This window comes from Schistocerca cancellata, chromosome 11 (assembly GCF_023864275.1).
Source record: "Schistocerca cancellata isolate TAMUIC-IGC-003103 chromosome 11, iqSchCanc2.1, whole genome shotgun sequence".
Taxonomy (NCBI): Eukaryota; Metazoa; Arthropoda; class Insecta; order Orthoptera; family Acrididae; genus Schistocerca; species Schistocerca cancellata.
This window is the reverse complement of record NC_064636.1, coordinates 52,648,333-52,669,222: the sequence shown is the minus strand read 5'-3', so window position 1 is coordinate 52,669,222 and position 20,890 is coordinate 52,648,333. Positions and strand designations below refer to the sequence as shown.

The following is a 20,890-nucleotide window of genomic DNA, read 5'->3' as shown; positions in this document are numbered from 1 at the left end:
AGTCAACTACCCTGGCCAGCAAGATCTCCGGATCTGTCCCCCATTGAGCATGTTTGGGACTGGATGAAGCGTCGTCTCACGCGGTCTGCACGTCCAGCACGAACGCTGGTCCAACTGAGGCGCCAGGTGGAAATGGCATGGCAAGCCGTTCCACAGGACTACATCCAGCATCTCTACGATCGTCTCCATGGGAGAATAGCAGCCTGCATTGCTGCGAAAGGTGGATATACACTGTACTAATGCCGACATTGTGCATGCTCTGTTGCCTGTGTCTATGTGCCTGTGGTTCTGTCAGTGTGATCTTGTGATGTATCTGACTCCAGGAATGTGTCAATAAAGTTTCCCCTTCCTGGGACAATGAATTTACGGTGTTCTTATTTCAATTTCCAGGAGTGTAAATAGGAAGTGCAGGGAAGCTAAGACGAAATGGCTGCAGGAAAAATTTGAAGACATCGAAAGAGATATGATTGTCGGAAGGACACAGCATACAGGAAAGTCAAAACAACCTTTGGTGACATTAAAAGCAACGGTGGTAACATTAAGAGTGCAACGGGAATTCCACTGTTAAATGCAGAGGAGAGAGCAGATAGGTGGAAAGAATACATTGAAAGCCTCTATGAGGGTGAAGATTTGTCTGATGTGATAGAAGAGAAAAGCATCATCCACACAGTTCCGAAGACAGCAAGAGCTGACTAGTGCGAGAATTATCGCACAATCAGCTTAACAGCTCATGCATCGAAGCTGCTTACAAGAATAATATACAGATGAATGGAAAAGAAAATAGAGAATGGGCTAGGTGACGATCAGTTTGGCTTTAGGAAAAGCAAAGGGACGAGAAAGGCAATTCTGACGTTACGGCTAATAATGGAAGCAAGGCTAAAGAAAAATAAAGACACGTTCATAGGATTTGTCGACCTGCAAAAAGCGTTCGACAATTTAAAATGGTGCAAGCTGTTGGAGATTCTGAAAAAAGTAGGGGTAAGCTATAGGGAGAGACGGGTCATATACAATATGTACAACAACCAAGAGGGAATAATAAGAGTGGACGATCAAGAACGAAGTGCTCGTATTAAGAAGGGTGTAAGACAAGGCTGTAGCCTTTCGCCCCTACTCTTCAATCTGTACATCGAGTAAGCAATGATGGAAATAAAAGAAAGGTTCAGGAGTGGAATTAAAATACAAGGTGAAAGGATATCAATGATACGATTCGCTGATGACATTGCTATCCTGAGTGAAAGTGAAGAAGAATTAAATGATCTGCTGAATGGAATGAACAGTCTAATGAGTACACAGTATGGTTTGAGAGTAAATCGGGGAAAGACGAAGGTAATGAGAAGTAGTAGAAATGAGAACAGCGAGAAACTTAACATCAGGATGGATGGTCACGAAGTCAATGAAGTTAAGGAATTCTGCTACCTAGGCAGTAAAATAACCAATGACGGACGGAGCAAGGAGGACATCAAAAGCAGACTCGCTATGGCAAAAAAGGCATTTCTGGCCAAGAGAAGTCTACTAATATCAAATACCGCCCTTAATTTGAGGAAGAAATTTCTGAGGATGTACGTCTGGAGTACAGCATTGTATGGTAGTGAAACATGGACTGTGGGAAAACCGAAACAGAAGAGAATCGAAGCATTTGAGATGTGGTGCTATAGACGAACGTTGAAAATTAGGTTGACTGATAAGGAAAGGAATGAGGAGGTTCTACGCAGAATCGGAGAGGAAAGGAATATGTGGAAAACACTGATAAGGAGAAGGGACAGGTTGATAGGACATCTGCTAAGACATGAGGGAATGACTTCGATGGTACTAGAGGGAGCTGTAGAGGGCAAAAACTGTAGAGGAAGACAGAGATTGGAATACGTCAAGCAAATAATTGAGGACGTAGGTTGCAAGTGCTACTCTGAGATGAAGAGGTTAGCACAGGAAAGGAATTCGTGTCAGTAGACTCATGGATGACAAAAAAAAAAAATAATAAATAAATAAAAAAAATAAAAAAAATAAAAAATAAAAAAATTAAAAAAATAAAAAATAAAATAAAAACCGGAGGTCTACCGACAAACATTCCTCCTTCCTCCCACGTGCCATTCGTGTATGGAAGATGAGATGGTGGAAAATATAGTGACGCTACATACCAAAGGTGCCTTGCGGGGCATATATGAACATGTAGGGTGGAAGATTTGACGCGGTTTACCTGATTAAAACTAATCCCGGACCTCGACTAATTTCAACGCTTATGCTTTTACAAGAAAGCTGTTTTTTGTGTTATTGAATGTCTGTGGCCTCTGTGTACAACAGTAATGATTGGATCTTAATAAAACTGGTCCCAATGCGACACGGATAAACCGGCAATAACAGATGATGCACTGGAACCAGGGTACCACCATATTCATTTCTCTAGCACTATGATTATAGCAAAGTCCAACCATCACTATTGTGGAATGCACAGAGTGACCGTACAGACGCAACTGCAGAGAAAAGATTCCCAACAGGATTTGTCTGAACTGGACGTAATTTATCGCTGTGGACAGAAATTTTACAAGAATCTGAGGCGCTGGGGTATAGGGGAGCTGCACTAGGTTACGGCCCTAGAATTGCTCGCACAGCAGAATTTGAAAAGATGATGTTGGGCCGTATGGCAGGCGATTTAGGGAAATCACGGAAAACCTAATTCAGAATGGCCAGGCGCGGATCTGAACCACTGTCCTCACGAATGCGGGTCCAGTGTGCTGACCAATCCGGTAGCCACCTAGATTGGTAAAGGTCTTGGAAGACGCATCGAATGGAGTCGACAATGTCTGGTAAACAGTGTAAGATGAAGTTCAACAAAAGTAATACAAGGCTAATGGAATGCAGTCGAATTAAAACAGGCGATGCTGTGAGAATTATATTATCAAATGAGACAGTAGAAGAAGTAGATGAATTTTGTTATATTGGGAACGAAATACGAGTATATCACTAAAATAGGGAGGATTGTGAAATGCAGACTGAGAAGAGAAAAGAAATGATAACGTCGAATATAAATTTAAGTTTTGTATGGTGTTTCTGAAGGTATTTGTCTAGAGAGTAGCCTTGTGTTGAAGTGATACATGAACGATAAACAGACAAATGGCTCAAATGGCTCTAAGCACTATGGGGCTTAACATCTGAGGTCATCAGTCCCCTATACTCAGAACTACTTACACCTAACTAACCTAAGGATTCGAACCTGCGACTGTAGTAGCAGTGTGGTTACGGACTGAAGCGCCTAGAACCACTTGGCCACAACAGCCGCCGATACACAGACAAGAAGAGAATAGAAGCCTTTGAAATGTGGTACTACGGAAATATACTGAAGATGAGTTTTGATAGATAGAGCAATTGATGAGGAGATACTGAATTGAATAGGAGAAAAAAGGAATTTTTGGAACAACTTGATTAAAAGAAGGGATATGTTGATGGGACACAGCCTGAGGCATCAAGGGTAGTAGAGGAGGGAAGTTTGGGGGACTGAGGTGGGGATGGGAGTGAAAATCGTACAGGGAGACCGAGCCCCGACTGCAGTAAGCAGGTTCAAGAGGGTGAATGGTAGTAGAGGAGGGAAGTTTTGGGGACTGAGGTGCGGATGGGAGTGAAAATCGTACAGGGAGACCGAGCCCCGACTGCAGTAAACAGGTTCAAGAGGGTGAATGGTAGTAGAGGAGGGAAGTTTGGGGGGTTGAGGTGGGGATGGGAGTGAAAATCGTACAGGGAGACCGAGCCCCGACTGCAGTAAGCAGGTTCAAGAGGGTGAATGGTAGTAGAGGAGGGAAGTTTGGGGGGTTGAGGTGGGGATGGGAGTGAAAATCGTACAGGGAGACCGAGCCCCAACTGCAGTAAGCAGGTTCAAGAGGGTGAATGGTAGTAGAGGAGGGAAGTTTGGGGGGTTGAGGTGGGGATGGGAGTGAAAATCGTACAGGGAGATCGAGCCCCGACTGCAGTAAGCAGGTTCAAGAGGGTGCAGGCTACAGTAGCTGTGCAGAGGTGGAGACGCTTGCAGAGGACAGACTGGCATGTGGAGCCGCGTCAAGCCAGTCCTCGGAGTGAAGGCCACAACAACAACATATACAACTTGGCTCGGATGGGAGTGAAAATCGTACAGGGAGACCGAGCCCCGACTGCAGTAAGCAGGTTCAAGAGGGTGAAGGGTAGTAGAGGAGGGAAGTTTGGGGGGTTGAGGTGGGGATGGGAGTGAAAATCATACAGGGAGACCGAGCCCCGACTGCAGTAAGCAGGTTCAAGAGGGTGAAGGGTAGTAGAGGAGGGAAGTTTGGGGGGTTGAGGTGAGGATGGGAGCGAAAATCGTACAGAGAGACCGAGCCCCGACTGCAGTAAGCAGGTTCAAGAGGGTGAAGGGTAGTAGAGGAGGGAAGTTTTGGGGACTGAGGTGGGGATGGGAGTGAAAATCGTACAGGGAGACCGAGCCCCAACTGCAGTAAGCAGGTTCAAGAGGGTGAATGGTAGTAGAGGAGGGAAGTTTGGAGGGTTGAGGTGGGGATGGGAGTGAAAATCGTACTGGGAGCCCGAGCCCCGACTGCAGTAAGCAGGTTCAAGAGGGTGAAGGATAGTAGAGGAGGGAAGTTTGGGGGGTTGAGGTGAGGATGGGAGTGAGAATCGTACAGGGAGACCGAGCCCCGACTGCAGTAAGCAGGTTCAAGAGGGTGAAGGGTAGTAGAGGAGGGAAGTTTGGGGGGTTGAGGTGGGGATGGGAGTGAAAATCGTACAGGGAGATCGAGCCCCGACTGCAGTAAGCAGGTTCAGGAGGGTGAAGGGTAGTAGAGGAGGGAAGTTTGGGGGGTTGAGGTGAGGATGGGAGTGAGAATCGTACAGGGAGACCGAGCCCTGACTGCAGTAAGCAGGTTCAAGAGGGTGAAGGGTAGTAGAGGAGGGAAGTTTGGGGGGTTGAGGTGAGGATGGGAGTGAGAATCGTACAGGGAGACCGAGCCCCGACTGCAGTAAGCAGGTTCAAGAGGGTGAAGGGTAGTAGAGGAGGGAAGTTTTGGGGACTGAGGTGGGGATGGGAGTGAAAATCGTACAGGGAGACCGAGCCCCGACTGCAGTAAGCAGGTTCAAGAGGGTGAATGGTAGCAGAGGAGGGAAGTTTGGGGGGTTGAGGTGGGGATGGGAGTGAAAATCGTACAGGGAGACCGAGCCCCGACTGCAGTAAGCAGGTTCAAGAGGGTGAATGGTAGTAGAGGAGGGAAGTTTGGGGGGTTGAGGTGGGGATGGGAGTGAAAATCGTACAGGGAGATCGAGCCCCGACTGCAGTAAGCAGGTTCAAGAGGGTGCAGGCTACAGTAGCTGTGCAGAGGTGGAGACGCTTGCAGAGGACAGACTGGCATGTGGAGCCGCGTCTGGCCAGTCCTCAGAGTGAAGGCCACAACAACAACATATACAACTTGGCTCGGATGGGAGTGAAAATCGTACAGGGAGACTGAGCCCCGACTGCAGTAAGGAGGTTCAAGAGGGTGAAGGGTAGTAGAGGAGGGAAGTTTGGGGGGTTGAGGTGAGGATGGGAGTGAAAATCGTACAGGGAGACCGAGCCCTGACTGCAGTAAGCAGGTTCAAGAGGGTGAAGGGTAGTAGAGGAAGGAAGTTTGGGGGGTTGAGGTGAGGATGGGTGTGAGAATCGTACAGGGAGACCGAGCCCCGACTGCAGTAAGCAGGTTCAAGAGGGTGAAGGGTAGTACAGGAGGGAAGTTTGGGGGGTTGAGGTGAGGATGGGAGTGAAAATCGTACAGGGAGACTGAGCCTCGACTGCAGTAAGCAGGTCCAAGAGGGTGAAGGGTAGTAGAGGAAGGAAGTTTGGGGGGTTGAGGTGGGGATGGGAGTGAAAATCGTACAGGGAGACCGAGCCCCGACTGCAGTAAGCAGGTTCAAGAGGGTGCAGGCTACAGTAGCTGTGCAGAGGTGGAGACACTTGCAGAGGACAGACTGGCATGTGGAGCCGCGTCAGGCCAGTCCTCAGAGTGAAGGCCACAACAACAACATATACAACTTGGCTCGGATGGGAGTGAAAATCGTACAGGGAGACCGAGCCCCGACTGCAGTAAGCAGGTTCAAGGGGGTGAAGGGTAGTAGAGGAGGGAAGTTTGGGGGGTTGAGGTGAGGATGGGAGTGAAAATCGTACAGGGAGACCGAGCCCCGACTGCAGTAAGCAGGTTCTAGAGGGTGAAGGGTAGTAGAGGAGGGAAGTTTGGGGGATTTAGGTGAGGATGGGAGTGAAAATCGTACAGGGAGACCGAGCCTCGACTGCAGTAAGCAGGTCCAAGAGGGTGAAGGGTAGTAGAGGAAGGAAGTTTGGGGGGTTGAGGTGGGGATGGGAGTGAAAATCGTACAGGCAGACCGAGCCCCGACTGCAGTAAGCAGGTTCAAGAGGGTGCAGGCTACAGTAGCTGTGCAGAGGTGGAGACGCTTGCAGAGGACAGACTGGCATGTGGAGCCGCGTCAGGCCAGTCCTCGGAGTGAAGGCCACAACAACAACATATACAACTTGGCTCGGATACTGCAATATTTAGTATTGGAACTTCTACATATGGAAATTGATACAATGCCATTTCATTGTCCACTACACAGGCTGGCATGAAAATTCATAACTCGTCAAATCGTTCCATTATATCTTCTTTTTGCCATATGAACTGGACATCTAATGACCTAGCGTCAGTCATATTATGTTGTGATCTCTGTTTTTTCGAGTTGTGCCGTTGCACACAGGTGAAGAAAGGTCTGAGTATAAGAGGGTGAAGTGACAAAGTACGCTCCAGCAGACATTGTTAGGTCGCTTGCTGTATGTAGATCTGGAACGCTACCTGAGGCTTTCCAAATGAAGTTCTTGTCAGGTATCACTTTAGTTTCTGGATCTCGGTACATTTTCTTTACATTTCCACCCATCAGAATGCAGAGCCATGATTAAGAAATTTCTTTGTGAATGAGTTGAGTAAATGGCTAAGTTGTATCTTTTGAAGTATACCAGCTCAGACTGTAATATCATGTTGCACGTATATTTGACCCTTAGATCTTATCAGATACTACGTTCTTCAGCTATACAGGCCCAAGAATATGACAGATACTAGTGCAAATTATTAAATAATTGTCATCACTACCACATTACGCAGATGGCTTAATAAAAAATAGGCCAAGAAACGGTACCTGATACAATCAGATCCACAGTTTTTGTACTTCATCTGTCGCCCTGATGGTTGAACCACGCTGGTTGCCCACGGCTACTCACCCATCCAGCTGAGGTGCTCCGTCGTCTCAAGCTTGATCCTGAAGGCGTCCACCTGCTCCTTGAGGTCCCTCACGGATGGCGGCAGCTCCTCAAAGTCCATCCGGATCTGCCGCTCCAGTCGGGCCACCCTGCAGACATCGAAACAGCAGACCGTCACCACATCACTACACCCTGCACCTCCAATACAACTCTACAGTACCGTAAACTGTTCTTCCTTTTAAAGACTTGACATACTGGTCAAACTACTTAAAGGAATGTAGCTGGGTGACGTCTTCGACAACCGCTGATATTTTGACAGGTGGAGATACTATCACCCTCAAGCCACAAATGGCTCTAAGAACTATGGGACTTAACCTCTGAGGTCATCAGTCCCCTAGACTTGGAACTACTTAAACCTAACTAACCTAAGGACATCACACACATCCGTGCCCGAGGCAGGATTCGAACCTGCGACCCTAGCAGCCGCATGGTTCTGGACTGAAGCGTCTAGAATGGTTCAAATGACTCTGAGCACTATGGGACTTAACATCTATGATTATCAGTCCCCTAGAACTTAGAACTACTTAAACCTAACTAACCTAAGGACATCACACAACACCCAGTCATCACGAGGCAGAGAAAACTCCTGACCCCGCCGGGAATCGAACCCGGAAACCCGGGCGTGGGAAGCGAGAACGCTACCGCATGACCACGAGCGGAGGACGAAGCGTCTAGAGCCGCTCGGCCACAGTGGCCGGCACCAAGCCACAAAAGTTCGTTGTCTATACTACGTCATTAAAGGAATTTGGATTTCTACTACCGAGCATTAATATGGGTTGTGGCTTAAGAGGACCACATCGTGGTTAAGGTCGAAAAAAATCGATTTTCGGTTTTCATCACATTTCGATAGATTAAAGTTTTATTTATGTACCTCTGAAAAGGATTTTGCTGAAAAAAAATTTCTAGCATTTAAAGAGCATTTTCCAGCACGTGTGTTTATGTGCCACGCCCACTTTTCTGTCACCCACTTTTCTGCATATATTTTAGATCTTTATATCCCCTGCATTGCACGTTAGCAGTGGAAGAAAATGATGGATGTTCGGATATTGCAGTTGCACTTAATGGAAGTTGGCAGAAAAGGCCGGCCGCGGTGGTCTAGCGGTTCTGGCGCTGCAGTCCGCAACCGCGGGACTGCTACGGTCGCAGGTTCGAATCCTGCCTAGGGCATGGGTGTGTGTGATGTCCTTAGGTTAGTTAGGTTTAAGTAGTTCTAAGTTCTAGGGGACTTATGACCTAAGATGTTGAGTCCCATAGTGCTCAGAGCCATTTGAACCATTTTTTTGGCAGAAAAGAGGACATACTTCTCTGAATGGAGTAGTGACTGCCATGAGTTTAGACACCGGTAAAGTGTTAGATGTGGAGATAATGTCTAAATATCGCAAATGTTGTAAAGTCAGTGAACATAAAGAACACAACTGTGAGACTAATTTTAGAGGAACAAGTGGTGGTATGGAAGTTCATGGAGTACATCAAATATTTCATTGCTCTGTAGAAACAAGAGACGTACGGTACACCAAATATTTGGGCGATGGTGACAGTAAGACACACAACAATGTGGTGGACTCGCCATATGGAGATGCCATTATTAGCAAAATAAAATGTGTAGGCCATAATCAAAAATGTTTGGGAACAAGGCTGAGAACACTATCTGTTGATATGGGAGGAAAAAAATTAGAAGATGGAAAATTGTTGACCAGACAGCGTCTGTTAACTAAAACTGAAATAGTAACTTGCAGGTATACTATGGGCAGGCAATCCGGAGAAATAAAGAAAATGTGGATGCAATGAAGAGAGATGTTTGGGCCATATTCTTCCATAAGACCTCTACTGATGATCAGCCATGTCATGGATTGTGTCCATCAGGAGAAAATTCGTGGTGCAAATACAATAGGGCTCAGGCAACTGGAGAATCTTATTCTCAGCAGCATTCTCTTCCTGCTGCTGTTATTACAGGAATTAAACCTATTTTCAGAGACTTGGCTCAACCTGGCCTTCTAAGGAAATGTTTGTATGGGCGGACACAGAACCCAAATGAATGTTTCAACAGCATAATATGGAACCGCCTTCCTAAAACTGTATTTGCAGGCATGCATACAATGAAACTAGGAGTTCATGATGCCGTTATTACATTAAATTGTGGTAATACTGAAAAGTGTTGGGTACTGAAAAATCTGATAATTAATCCTGGTGAAAATGTGATCACTGGGTTGCAACATTGCGATAAAATGAGGATAGCCGATGCAGACAGGTCTGCATCTAATATGGCCAAGAAAGGAAGACAAACTTCCAGAAAGGTGAAAAATAAGCTGGAAGACCTGCTAGAGGCCAAAGAAGGGCCATCATATGCAGCAGGACAGTTTTAAGTAACAAATTTCAAAAGTTTTTTTCGGTCAATTTCCCACAAACTAAAATGTTCAGTACATATGCCCCAATATATCAGAAACTATCATAGATAAATGAATGAAATTTTCAGAGTATCTGCATAACATAAAAAGCCGCCTCTGGAATTACATTCATTAATCTTCCCCCATTAGGAAGTTCACAAAAAATATTTTCTGCAGAAAAAACTTAATATTTTTTGTTAATAAATTTAAAAAAAGTATTTTTTTAAAACTATAAAATGGATAAAGTAGATTTTTCTACAGTTGATTCTATTATCATCATGTAACATACGGTAAAAATATTAAGGTCCTGCATCAAATAGTTTTTTTCAGAAATTGGTCAAATACTTGCCTAAATTAAGATGGGTTTTGTTGTGTACATAGTTCCACATAGTCAGTGCGTACACAACTTTCCCAATGGAGCGCGCTCCGCTAAGCACAACAGTGCAGGCGCAGCGCTCGTCTGTCTCCGCACTACGTGATGGCGCTGCCTTAGAGACGGACCAAATTCTGCTTACGCCGATCCGCGTATTAATATGTAAGGCAGCCAATGGGATTGCTGCTAACGTAGAACCTTTTCTCCTCACAGATCACACTCGCGCAGTGATACCTGAACGTTCGACGTATTATAACGAGTGTACAGACCTCCGTCTGCATCAATGAGTCTGCACCAGTCCATAGTCAAGTTTCAGTCTGCACCTAATAAGCTTATCATATTCCTGTACATAGCCATGAAGATAAATGAATAGACACTTTTCGAGTATCAGAGATATGTGAGAATAAGATTAACGTAGATTAACGTACCAAGACCAAAGGAACTACAGATTGTCAATTGTAAATAGCATGCAGAACCAAGTTAAGTTATTTTTATGCTTGTTATTATTGTAATAAATGTGTGTGAAAATTAATCAAGTTCTGTTTAAAGTTGGTCACCGTCAATCTGCTACTCTAAGTGTCCAAGTGGCATTTCTATCGTCTGACCTAACGGCAGAAGATAAACACACCACGATAGGACCACGAGACATATTGCTGATACTCGCCTACTTCGTTAGAGCGACAAGTCAAATAATCTGATGGTGTGTGTACCGAAGGTCTTACAGTACGAACATCACAGGTTTGATAGTCAGGGTGTGATCCACTTAAACCCTGCTGGAGACACTTCCAAGCAGATGTCTCAATGTCTAAGGAGCAATGGCAGCCCACTATTCCTCAAGAAGCGAAAACAGAGCAGATAGTGATGTTGGACACTAGGGTCTCGAGTGACGTCTACATTCTAACTGATCCATTGGCTTCAGGTTGGGACTCTGGGCAGGCCAGTCCATTCCAGGAATGCCATTGCCCATAAACACAATTGCCTCACAGATGCGGCTTTATGACAGGGTGCATTGTCATGCTGATACGAACAATCGTCTACGAACTGTTCCTACTGTATGCAGGAGATAATGCCGTGTAGTGTGTGCATATCCTTCCACATTTAGGGTTTTGTATACTGCAGTAAGGGTACACACGCTAACCAGCGAACCACAGAAAACACCCGCTGTGCCAGGGCACCAGCTCTTCCACACTTCACTGTTCGCACTACACATGACGGCAGCGATGGTTCCCCAGGTAATCATCAAACAATCTTCCATCGGATTGCCACAGGGTGCAGCGTGATTGATCACTCCACATAGCCCATTTCCAGTCACCCGCTGTCCAGTGGCGTCCCTCTCTTCACTACCACAAGCGTCGCTTAGCGTTCACTACAGAAACGTATGGCTTTTGAGAAGCTGTGAACCATTGTAATCCGTTCTTTTTAACTCCCTGTGCACAGCCATGTGCTGCAAGCACATGGAAACGCATGGCTGCCTTCCCTTCCTTGACGCATTGGTCAGGAGGAAGTTCAAAAATGTTCAAATGTGTGTGAAATCTTATGGGACTTCCAGAATGAGATTTTCACTCTGCAGCGGAGTGTGCGCTGATATGAAACTTCCTGGCAGATTAAAACTGTGTGTCCGACCGAGACTCGAACTCGGGACCTTTGCCTTTCGCGGGCAAGTGCTCTACCAACTGAGCTACCGAAGCACGACTCACGTCCGGTACTCACAGCTTTACTTCTGCCAGTACCTCGTCTCCTACCTTCCAAACTTTACAGAAGCTCTCCTGCGAACCTTGCAGAACTAGCACTCCTGAAAGAAAGGATATTGCGGAGACATGGCTTAGCCACAGCCTGGGGGATGTTTCCAGAATGAGATTTTCACTCTGCAGCGGAGTGTGCGCTGATATGAAACTTCCTGGCAGATTAAAACTGTGTGCCCGACCGAGACTCGAACTCGGGACCTTTGCCTTTCGCGGGCAAGTGCTCTACCAACTGAGCTACCGAAGCACGACTCACGTCCGGTACTCACAGCTTTACTTCTGCCTGTACCTCGTCTCCTACCTTCCAAACTTTACAGAAGCTCTCCTGCGAACCTTGCAGAACTAGCACTCCTGAAAGAAAGGATATTGCTTAGCCACAGCCTGGGGGATGTTTCCAGAATGAGATTTTCACTCTGCAGCGGAGTGTGCGCTGATATGAAACTTCCTGGCAGATTAAAACTGTGTGCCCGACCGAGACTCGAACTCGGGACCTTTGCCTTTCGCGGGCAAGTGCTCTACCAACTGAGCTACCGAAGCACGACTCACGTCCGGTACTCACAGCTTTACTTCTGCCAGTACCTCGTCTCCTACCTTCCAAACTTTACAGAAGCTCTCCTGCGAACCTTGCAGAACGAGCACTCCTGAAAGAAAGGATATTGCGGAGACATGGCTTAGCCACAGCCTGGGGGATGTTTCCAGAATGAGATTTTCACTCTGCAGCGGAGTGTGCGCTGATATGAAACTTCCTGGCAGATTAAAACTGTGTGCCCGACCGAGACTCGAACTCGGGACCTTTGACTTTCGCGGGCAAGTGCTCTACCAACTGAGCTACCGAAGCACGACTCACGTCCGGTACACACAGCTTTACTTCTGCCAGTACCTCGTCTCCTACCTTCCAAACTTTACAGAAGCTCTCCTGCGAACCTTGCAGAACTAGCACTCCTGAAAGAAAGGATATTGCGGAGACATGGCTTAGCCACAGCCTGGGGGATGTTTCCAGAATGAGATTTTCACTCTGCAGCGGAGTGTGCGCTGATATGAAACTTCCTGGCAGATTAAAACTGTGTGCCCGACCGAGACTCGAACTCGGGAACTTTGCCTTTCGCGGGCAAGTGCTCTACCAACTGAGCTACCGAAGCACGACTCACGTCCGGTACTCACAGCTTTACTTCTGCCAGTACCTCGTCTCCTACCTTCCAAACTTTACAGAAGCTCTCCTGCGAACCTTGGAGAACTAGCACTCCTGAAAGAAAGGATATTGCGGAGACATGGCTTAGCCACAGCCTGGGGTCCCGAGTTCGAGTCTCGGTCGGGCACACAGTTTTAATCTGCCAGGAAGTTTCTTATGGGACTTAACTGCTAAGGTCGTCAGTCCCTAAGCTTACACACTACTTAACCTAAATTATCCTAAGGACAAACACACACACGCATGCCCGAGGGAGGACTCGAACCTCCGCCGGGACCAGCCGCACAGTCCATCAATGCAGCGCTTCAGACGGCTAATCCTGCGCGGCTGGAGGAAGTTCGTTTTATGGAAATAAAACATCGTTAGTGGTCCGTAATGAAATATTTGTGTTGTTTTCTAGATCGAAAAACAGTTCGTTATAAAAGATGTTGACTTTTCTTACGGTATTTCAGAGCGATTTTCGCCAACACCAGGAAACCGGCCTGCTTGCACGTTTTTGAGGTATTATCTCGTTTGGCAATGTGGTTTCGCCCATAACCTCACACTGCTTTGGAGAACTATGCATGCCTTGATGTGGAACAGGATGTGGCACAACTACTGTTTGTTTGCATCTTCTTGAAAATGTTCAAGTGCATGTGAATTCCTAAGGGACCAAACTGCTTAGGTCATCGGTCCCTAACTTAAACTAACTTATGCTAAGAACAACACACACACCTATGCCCGAGGGAGGACTCGAACCTCCGGCGGGAGGGGCCGCGCAGTCCGTGACATGACGCCTCAAACCGCGCGGCCACTCCGCGCGGCTGCATGTTTCTGATTAAAGAGGCCTGTGCGCTTTTGTGTGAGTAGGGTTACCAACCTAAACGTTAGTTTTCCTTTGATCTGAAACTGTTCTCTTCCTCTGCGAGACGTCGAGTGTGTGTTACGTCGCTGAGTTATATTAGTATGCATTTACAGGGTGTTTCAAAAATGACCGGTATATTTGAAACGGCAATACAAACTAAACGAGCAGCGATAGAAATACACCGTTTGTTGCAATATGCTTGGGACAACAGTACATTTTCAGGCAGACAAACTTTCGAAATTGCAGTAGTTACAATTGTCAACAACAGATGGCGCTGCGGTCTGGGAAACTCTATAGTACGATATTTTCCACATATCCACCATGCGTAGCAATAATATGGCGTAGTCTCTGAATGAAATTACCCGAAACCTTTGACAACGTGTCTGGCGGAATGGCTTCACATGCAGATGAGATGTACTGCTTCAGCTGTTCAATTGTTTCTGGATTCTGGCGGTACACCTGGTCTTCCAAGTGTCCCCACAGAAAGAAGTCACAGGGGTTCATGTCTGGCGAATAGGTAGGCCAATCCACGCCGCCTCCTGTATGTTTCGATTAGCCCAAAGCAATCACACGATCATCGAAATATTCATTCAGGAAATTAAAGACGTCGGCCGTGCGATGTGGCCGGGCACCATCTTGCATAAACCACGAGGTGTTCGCAGTGTCGTCTAAGGCAGTTTGTACCGCCACAAATTCACGAAGAATGTCCAGATAGCGTGATGCAGTAATCGTTTCGGATCTGAAAAATGGGCCAATGATTCCTTTGGAAGAAATGGCGGCCCAGACCAGTACTTTTTGAGGATGCAGGGACGATGGGACTGCAACATGGGGCTTTTCGGTTCCCCGTATGCGCCAGTTCTGTTTATTGACGAAGCCGTCCAGGTAAAAATAAGCTTCGTCAGTAAACCAAATGCTGCCCACATGCATATTGCCGTCATCAATCCTGTGCACTATATCGTTAGCGAATGTCTCTCGTGCAGCAATCGTAGCGGCACTGAGGGGTTGCCGCGTTTGAATTTTGTACGGACAGAGGTGTAAACTCTGGCGCAGGAGACGATACGTGGACGTTGGCGTCATTTGGACCGCAGCTGCAACACGGCGAACGGAAATCCGAGGCCGCTGTCGGATCACCTGCTGCACTAGCTGCGCGTTGCCCTCTGCGGTTGCCGTACGCGGTCGCCCTACCTTTCCAGCACGTTCATCCGTCACGTTCCCAGTCCGTTGAAATTTTTCAAACAGATCCTTTATTGTATCGCTTTTCGGTCCTTTGGTTACATTAAACCTCCGTTGGAAACTTCGTCTTGTTGCAACAACACTGTGTCTAGGCGATGGAATTCCAACACCAGAAAAATCCTCTGTTCTGAGGAGTAAACCATGTTGTCTACAGCACACTTGCACGTTGTGATCAGCACACGCTTACAGCAGAAAGACGATGTACAGAATGGCGCACCCACAGACTGCGTTGTCTTCTATATCGTTCACATCACTTGCAGCGCCATCTGTTGTTGAAAATTGTAACTACTGTAATTTCGAAAGTTTGTCCGCCTGAAAATGTACTGTTGTCCCAAGCATATTGCAACAAACGGTGTATTTCTATCGCTGCTCGTTTAGTTTTTATTGCCGTTTCAAATATACCGGTCATTTTTGAAACACCCTGTATGTAATGTGTAAGAGAAATGAAGTAGTAGTGCCAGAGTTGAAGATCTCGCAATGACAGAGGTGGGTTGGGGAGAAAGGTGAGTGAACAGTAAATGCTAAGTAGGGGAACGGAGAGTAAGTTGGTAGTGAAATGGAGGAAGAGGGATGAGGAGGAAGAAGAGAAAGGAAAGAGGGGAGGGAAGTAGGGAGGGAGGGCAGAGTCAGAGCGAAAGACGGATGGGAAACAAAACGCTTTTTTTTTCCGGTACGTAATTTTTTAAAATGATTTTATATTGTGTATGATTTGCAATATTCATTTGGTTATCGGGTGACTGCTTATTGTGTGTTAACCCACTGTGTAGGTCGGAGTTTTCTTGAAGAGGGACGAGGTGTCTGCTGATTTTTATGATGCTCCTACCTTTTTCTATTGTGTACGGTTTATGATGTTCCTGTTGAAGGTTCTCCTCAACCTTGAGCGTCTTATATCATATTTCCACGCTTTGATGTACTGTTTACCTCTTGTGTCAAATGTCCTCACAGTCATCTCAATGAAAATTTTTTCCGCAATCCCTATATCTTAGGTAGCAGGTATCACATTGTAGGTATCTGTGTTGTTTTGGCTTCAGTTCTGGGATATGTTACTGTACTGAATTATTCGCCTTTCAGGCGATGCTTATGCCCTGTTTGTCGAATATGTTACCTCTGGTGTCACCGCGAGACACCACACTTGCTAGGTGGTAGCCTTTAAATCGGCCGCGGTCCGCTAGTATACGACGGACCCGCGTGTCGCCACTGTCAGTAATTGCAGACCGAGCGCCACCACACGGCAGGTCTAGAGAGACGTACTAGCACTCGCCCCAGTTGTACAGCCGACTTTGCTAGCGATGGTTCACTGACAAAATACGCTCTCATTTGCCGAGACGATAGTTGGCATAGCCTTCAGCTACATTTGCTACGACCTAGCAAGGCGCCGTATTCAATTGCTATAATACTTGTGTATCATCAAGAGCAATGTTCTACAAATGTGGATTAAAGTTAAGTATTCCAGAAGCTACGTACTTTTCTTTATAGCATTCATTACGTATCCTGTCTCAGACCTCACGCCAGCCTGCGTGAGCTTATAGCGTGCATTTCGGTCTCCTCCAACAAAACAGTGTTGGCACGTCTGCCGACACTTCATTATCTCTTTTGCACATCAGTTTATTACGGTAGGTCATTGAGGTTTTTGCTTAAATTCTGCTAGGAATCGTTTTCTTTCCTTGGTCAAATAACGGAGGGAATGAGTTACTGAAACTTGCACACCCGCTGGTTGCTACTGTTATCTCCTGACGCTGGTTTTTTGGTTGATGGGTTTGGGGAAGGGGACCAAACAGCGAGGTCATCCGTCCCATCGGAATAGGGAAGGAAGTCGGCCGTGCCCTTTCAAAGGAACCATCCCGGCATCTACCTGAAGTGATTTAGGGAAATGACAGAAAACCTAAATCAGGATGGCCGGACACGGGTTTGAACTGTTGTCTTCCCGAATGCGAGTCCAATGTGCTAACATAAGATTTCTGAAAACGTAGTCAGCGATCTTAAAAGTAGTTGGTGCAGATTTGTAGTTCTGAGTTTAGAGGGCAGCATACTCTAAGCCTTATTTCATACCAATGAACCATTTTAATATTATAATTTATATTCACTGACGAATAATGATCAACAATTGACATTACGATGTATTCCAACTGTAACTGTTCCTTCGTAGTTCTGTATTAAGTTATCTAAGCATGAACGTGTTTTCTGATTGGCTACTTATGTCACACTCAGAACGGTGGGTGTGACCAGCCCTATTAACACCCGTTCCCTCCGTGCACAGTCAGCAGTTACACGAGCGTCGGGCGTCGACGCAACTCACCTAGCAGTGTCCATCCGCCGCTCTGGGTATAATTTATTACTATTTATCTCATTTATATATATTTTTATATGATTGTTATAACGTCTATATTACTTTGCCAATATACACTCCTGGAAATGGAAAAAAGAACACATTCACACCGGTGTGTCAGACCCACCATACTTGCTCCGGACACTGCGAGAGGGCTGTACAAGCAATGATCACACGCACGGCACAGCGGACACACCAGGAACCGCGGTGTTGGCCGTCGAATGGCGCTAGCTGCGCAGCATTTGTGCACCGCCGCCGTCAGTGTCAGCCAGTTTGCCGTGGCATACGGAGCTCCATCGCAGTCTTTAACACTGGTAGCATGCCGCGACAGCGTGGACGTGAACCGTATGTGCAGTTGACGGACTTTGAGCGAGGGCGTATAGTGGGCATGCGGGAGGCCGGGTGGACGTACCGCCGAATTGCTCAACACGTGGGGCGTGACGTCTCCACAGTACATCGATGTTGTCGCCAGTGGTCGGCGGAAGGTGCACGTGCCCGTCGACCTGCGACCGGACCGCAGCGACGCACGGATGCACGCCAAGACCGTAGGATCCCACGCAGTGCCGTAGGGGACCGCACCGCCACTTCCCAGCAAATTAGGGACACTGTTGCTCCTGGGGTATCGGCGAGGACCATTCGCAACCGTCTCCATGAAGCTGGGCTACGGTCCCGCACACCGTTAGGCCGTCTTCCGCTCACGCCCCAACATCGTGCAGCCCGCCTCCAGTGGTGTCGCGACAGGCGTGAATGGAGGGACGAATGGAGACGTGTCGTCTTCAGCGATGAGAGTCGCTTCTGCCTTGGTGCCAATGATGGTCGTATGCGTGTTTGGCGCCGTGCAGGTGAGCGCCACAATCAGGACTGCATACGACCGAGGCACACAGGGCCAACACCCGGCATCATGGTGTGGGGAGCGATCTCCTACACTGGCCGTACACCACTGGTGATCGTCGAGGGGACACTGAATAGTGCACGGTACATCCAAACCGTCATCGAACCCATCGTTCTACCATTCCTAGACCGGCAAGGGAACTTGCTGTTCCAACAGGACAATGCACGTCCGCATGTATCCCGTGCCACTCAACGTGCTCTAGAAGGTGTAAGTCAACTACCCTGGCCAGCAAGATCTCCGGATCTGTCCCCCATTGAGCATGTTTGGGACTGGATGAAGCGTCGTCTCACGCGGTCTGCACGTCCAGCACGAACGCTGGTCCAACTGAGGCGCCAGGTGGAAATGGCATGGCAAGCCGTTCCACAGGACTACATCCAGCATCTCTACGATCGTCTCCATGGGAGAATAGCAGCCTGCATTGCTGCGAAAGGTGGATATACACTGTACTAGTGCCGACATTGTGCATGCTCTGTTGCCTGTGTCTATGTGCCTGTGGTTCTGTCAGTGTGATCATGTGATGTATCTGACCCCAGGAATGTGTCAATAAAGTTTCCCCTTCCTGGGACAATGAATTCACGGTGTTCTTATTTCAATTCCCAGGAGTGTATCTTTACACAGTCTGAAGATGACTCTTTCATAGAGTCGAAACCGGTCACTCACTCCAATAAAAAAATATTTTAACAAGACTGCGATCAAGACTGTTTTAAATTTTAATTTTAATCAGTGTGCTAACCGCTGCGTCACCCCCCTCGATCCTGACGCTGGTTTTCTGTGACAGTGATGGCAGTTGTTCACGATGCGTTTTTTTTTTCTGCATAGGCCATATTACGGTTTGTGGCCCTGCATACCTAGGTTTTACATTTCCTTGCACACAGCTACCTCGGTGCATTTGTTGCGATATCGGCGGTTGTCGAATACGTATGTTAGATGAATCCGCTTAAGTTGTTGGAAAGTTTTATACGCCAGCAGAGACTCAAGTTTCAATCCGCATGTGGTCAGATGGAAGTAGCGACCATTTAGAGTTCAGAAAATAACAGGTCAATATCTTTACTAATTACTGCAAACTGTCACGTTACCTGTTTCCGAATATTAACATCGATTTTCGGATAGTCTCGTCATAGTGTAAAACACTAGTAACATGACCACTAAACATAATGAAAAATGATATAAAATACTTCAATAAATTACACTTTTACCATGTGACTGCGAGGTGTATGCATATTTTATTGACATATTTTGTACCATTTTTCCTGATGCATAATGTGAACGTAACTAGTGTATACAGATTATGACGGAAGTATTTGGGCAGTTTTGTCACGTGTGAAAAACGTTGTCAATACGCCGCAACCAGAAATATGGATATTAATAATAAGTAGTGGCGATATTGACGTAATTAATTCTTGTCTGGTTCCAAAGTCCCTTAAAAATAAATTTCTAAGTTGTCATTACGAGCCGGCCGGAGTGGCCGAGCGGTTCAAGGCGCTACAGTCTGGAACCGCGTGACCGCGCCGGTCGCAGGTTCGAATCCTGCTTCGGGCATGGATGTGTGTGATGTCCTTAGGTTAGTTAGGTTTAAGTCGTTCTAAGTTATAGCGGACTGATGACCTCAGCAGTTAAGTCCCATAGTGCTCAGAGCCATTCGAACCATGTTTTGTCATTACGAAAGAAGGAGGAAGATAAAGAAAAAAATGGTTTAAATGGCTCTGAGCACTTTGGGACTTAACATCTGAGATCATCAGTCCCCTAGAACCTAGAACTACTTAAACCTAACTAACCTAAGGACATCACACACACCCATGCCCGAGGCAGGATTGGAACCTGCGACAGTAGCGGTCGCGCGATTCTAGACTGAAGCGCCTAGAACCGCTCGGCCACACCGGCCGGCGAAGATAAAGAACCTTATGTTGTTCAACTGCTCTTTGTGATATAGCAAGTTACGTCTATATCTACATGGATATTCTGCAAATCACATTTAAGTGCCTGGTAGAGGCTACGTGATGAATCAGATTATATTTGATACAACAATTTAAGAAAAATCGACAGAATATTCCCACAATTTGTTGAGTCAGAAAAAAACATTCCACAATGTAAAATTGGTGCGAAGTCTTTAAATCCTCAAATACGAGGGCAGTTCAATAAGTAATGCAACACATTTTTTTTCTCGGACAATTTTGGTTGAAAAAACCGGAAATTTCTTGTGGAATATTTTCAAACATTCCCGCTTCGTCTCGTATAGTTTCATTGACTTCCGACAGGTATCAGCGCTGTACGGAGCTGTTAAAATGGCGTCTGTAACGGATGTGCGTTGCAAACAACGGGCAGTGATCGAGTTTCTTTTGGCAGAAAACCAGGGCATCTCAGATATTCGTAGGCGCTTGCAGAATGTCTACGGTGATCTGGCAGTGGACAAAAGCACGGTGAGTCGTTGGGCAAAGCGTGTGTCATCATCGCCGCAAGGTCAAGCAAGACTGTCTGATCTCCCGCGTGCGGGCCGGCCGTGCACAGCTGTGACTCCTGCAATGGCGGAGCGTGCGAACACACTCGTTCGAGATGATCGACGGATCACCATCAAACAACTCAGTGCTCAGCTTGACATCTCTGTTGGTAGTGCTGTCACAATTG

The 20,890-nt window shown here is 46.8% G+C and overlaps 1 protein-coding gene across 1 annotated transcript in view; it reads right to left on the bottom strand.

The window, feature by feature from the left end:
* Window positions 1-20,890, bottom strand: part of LOC126108184 (high affinity cGMP-specific 3',5'-cyclic phosphodiesterase 9A) — a 279,735-nt gene that overhangs the window by 161,893 nt on the left and 96,952 nt on the right. The window contains exon 4 of the mRNA XM_049913424.1: window positions 7,250-7,377. Coding sequence (XP_049769381.1) covers window positions 7,250-7,377 — 128 coding nt within the window. The remainder of the gene's footprint in view (window positions 1-7,249; window positions 7,378-20,890) is intronic.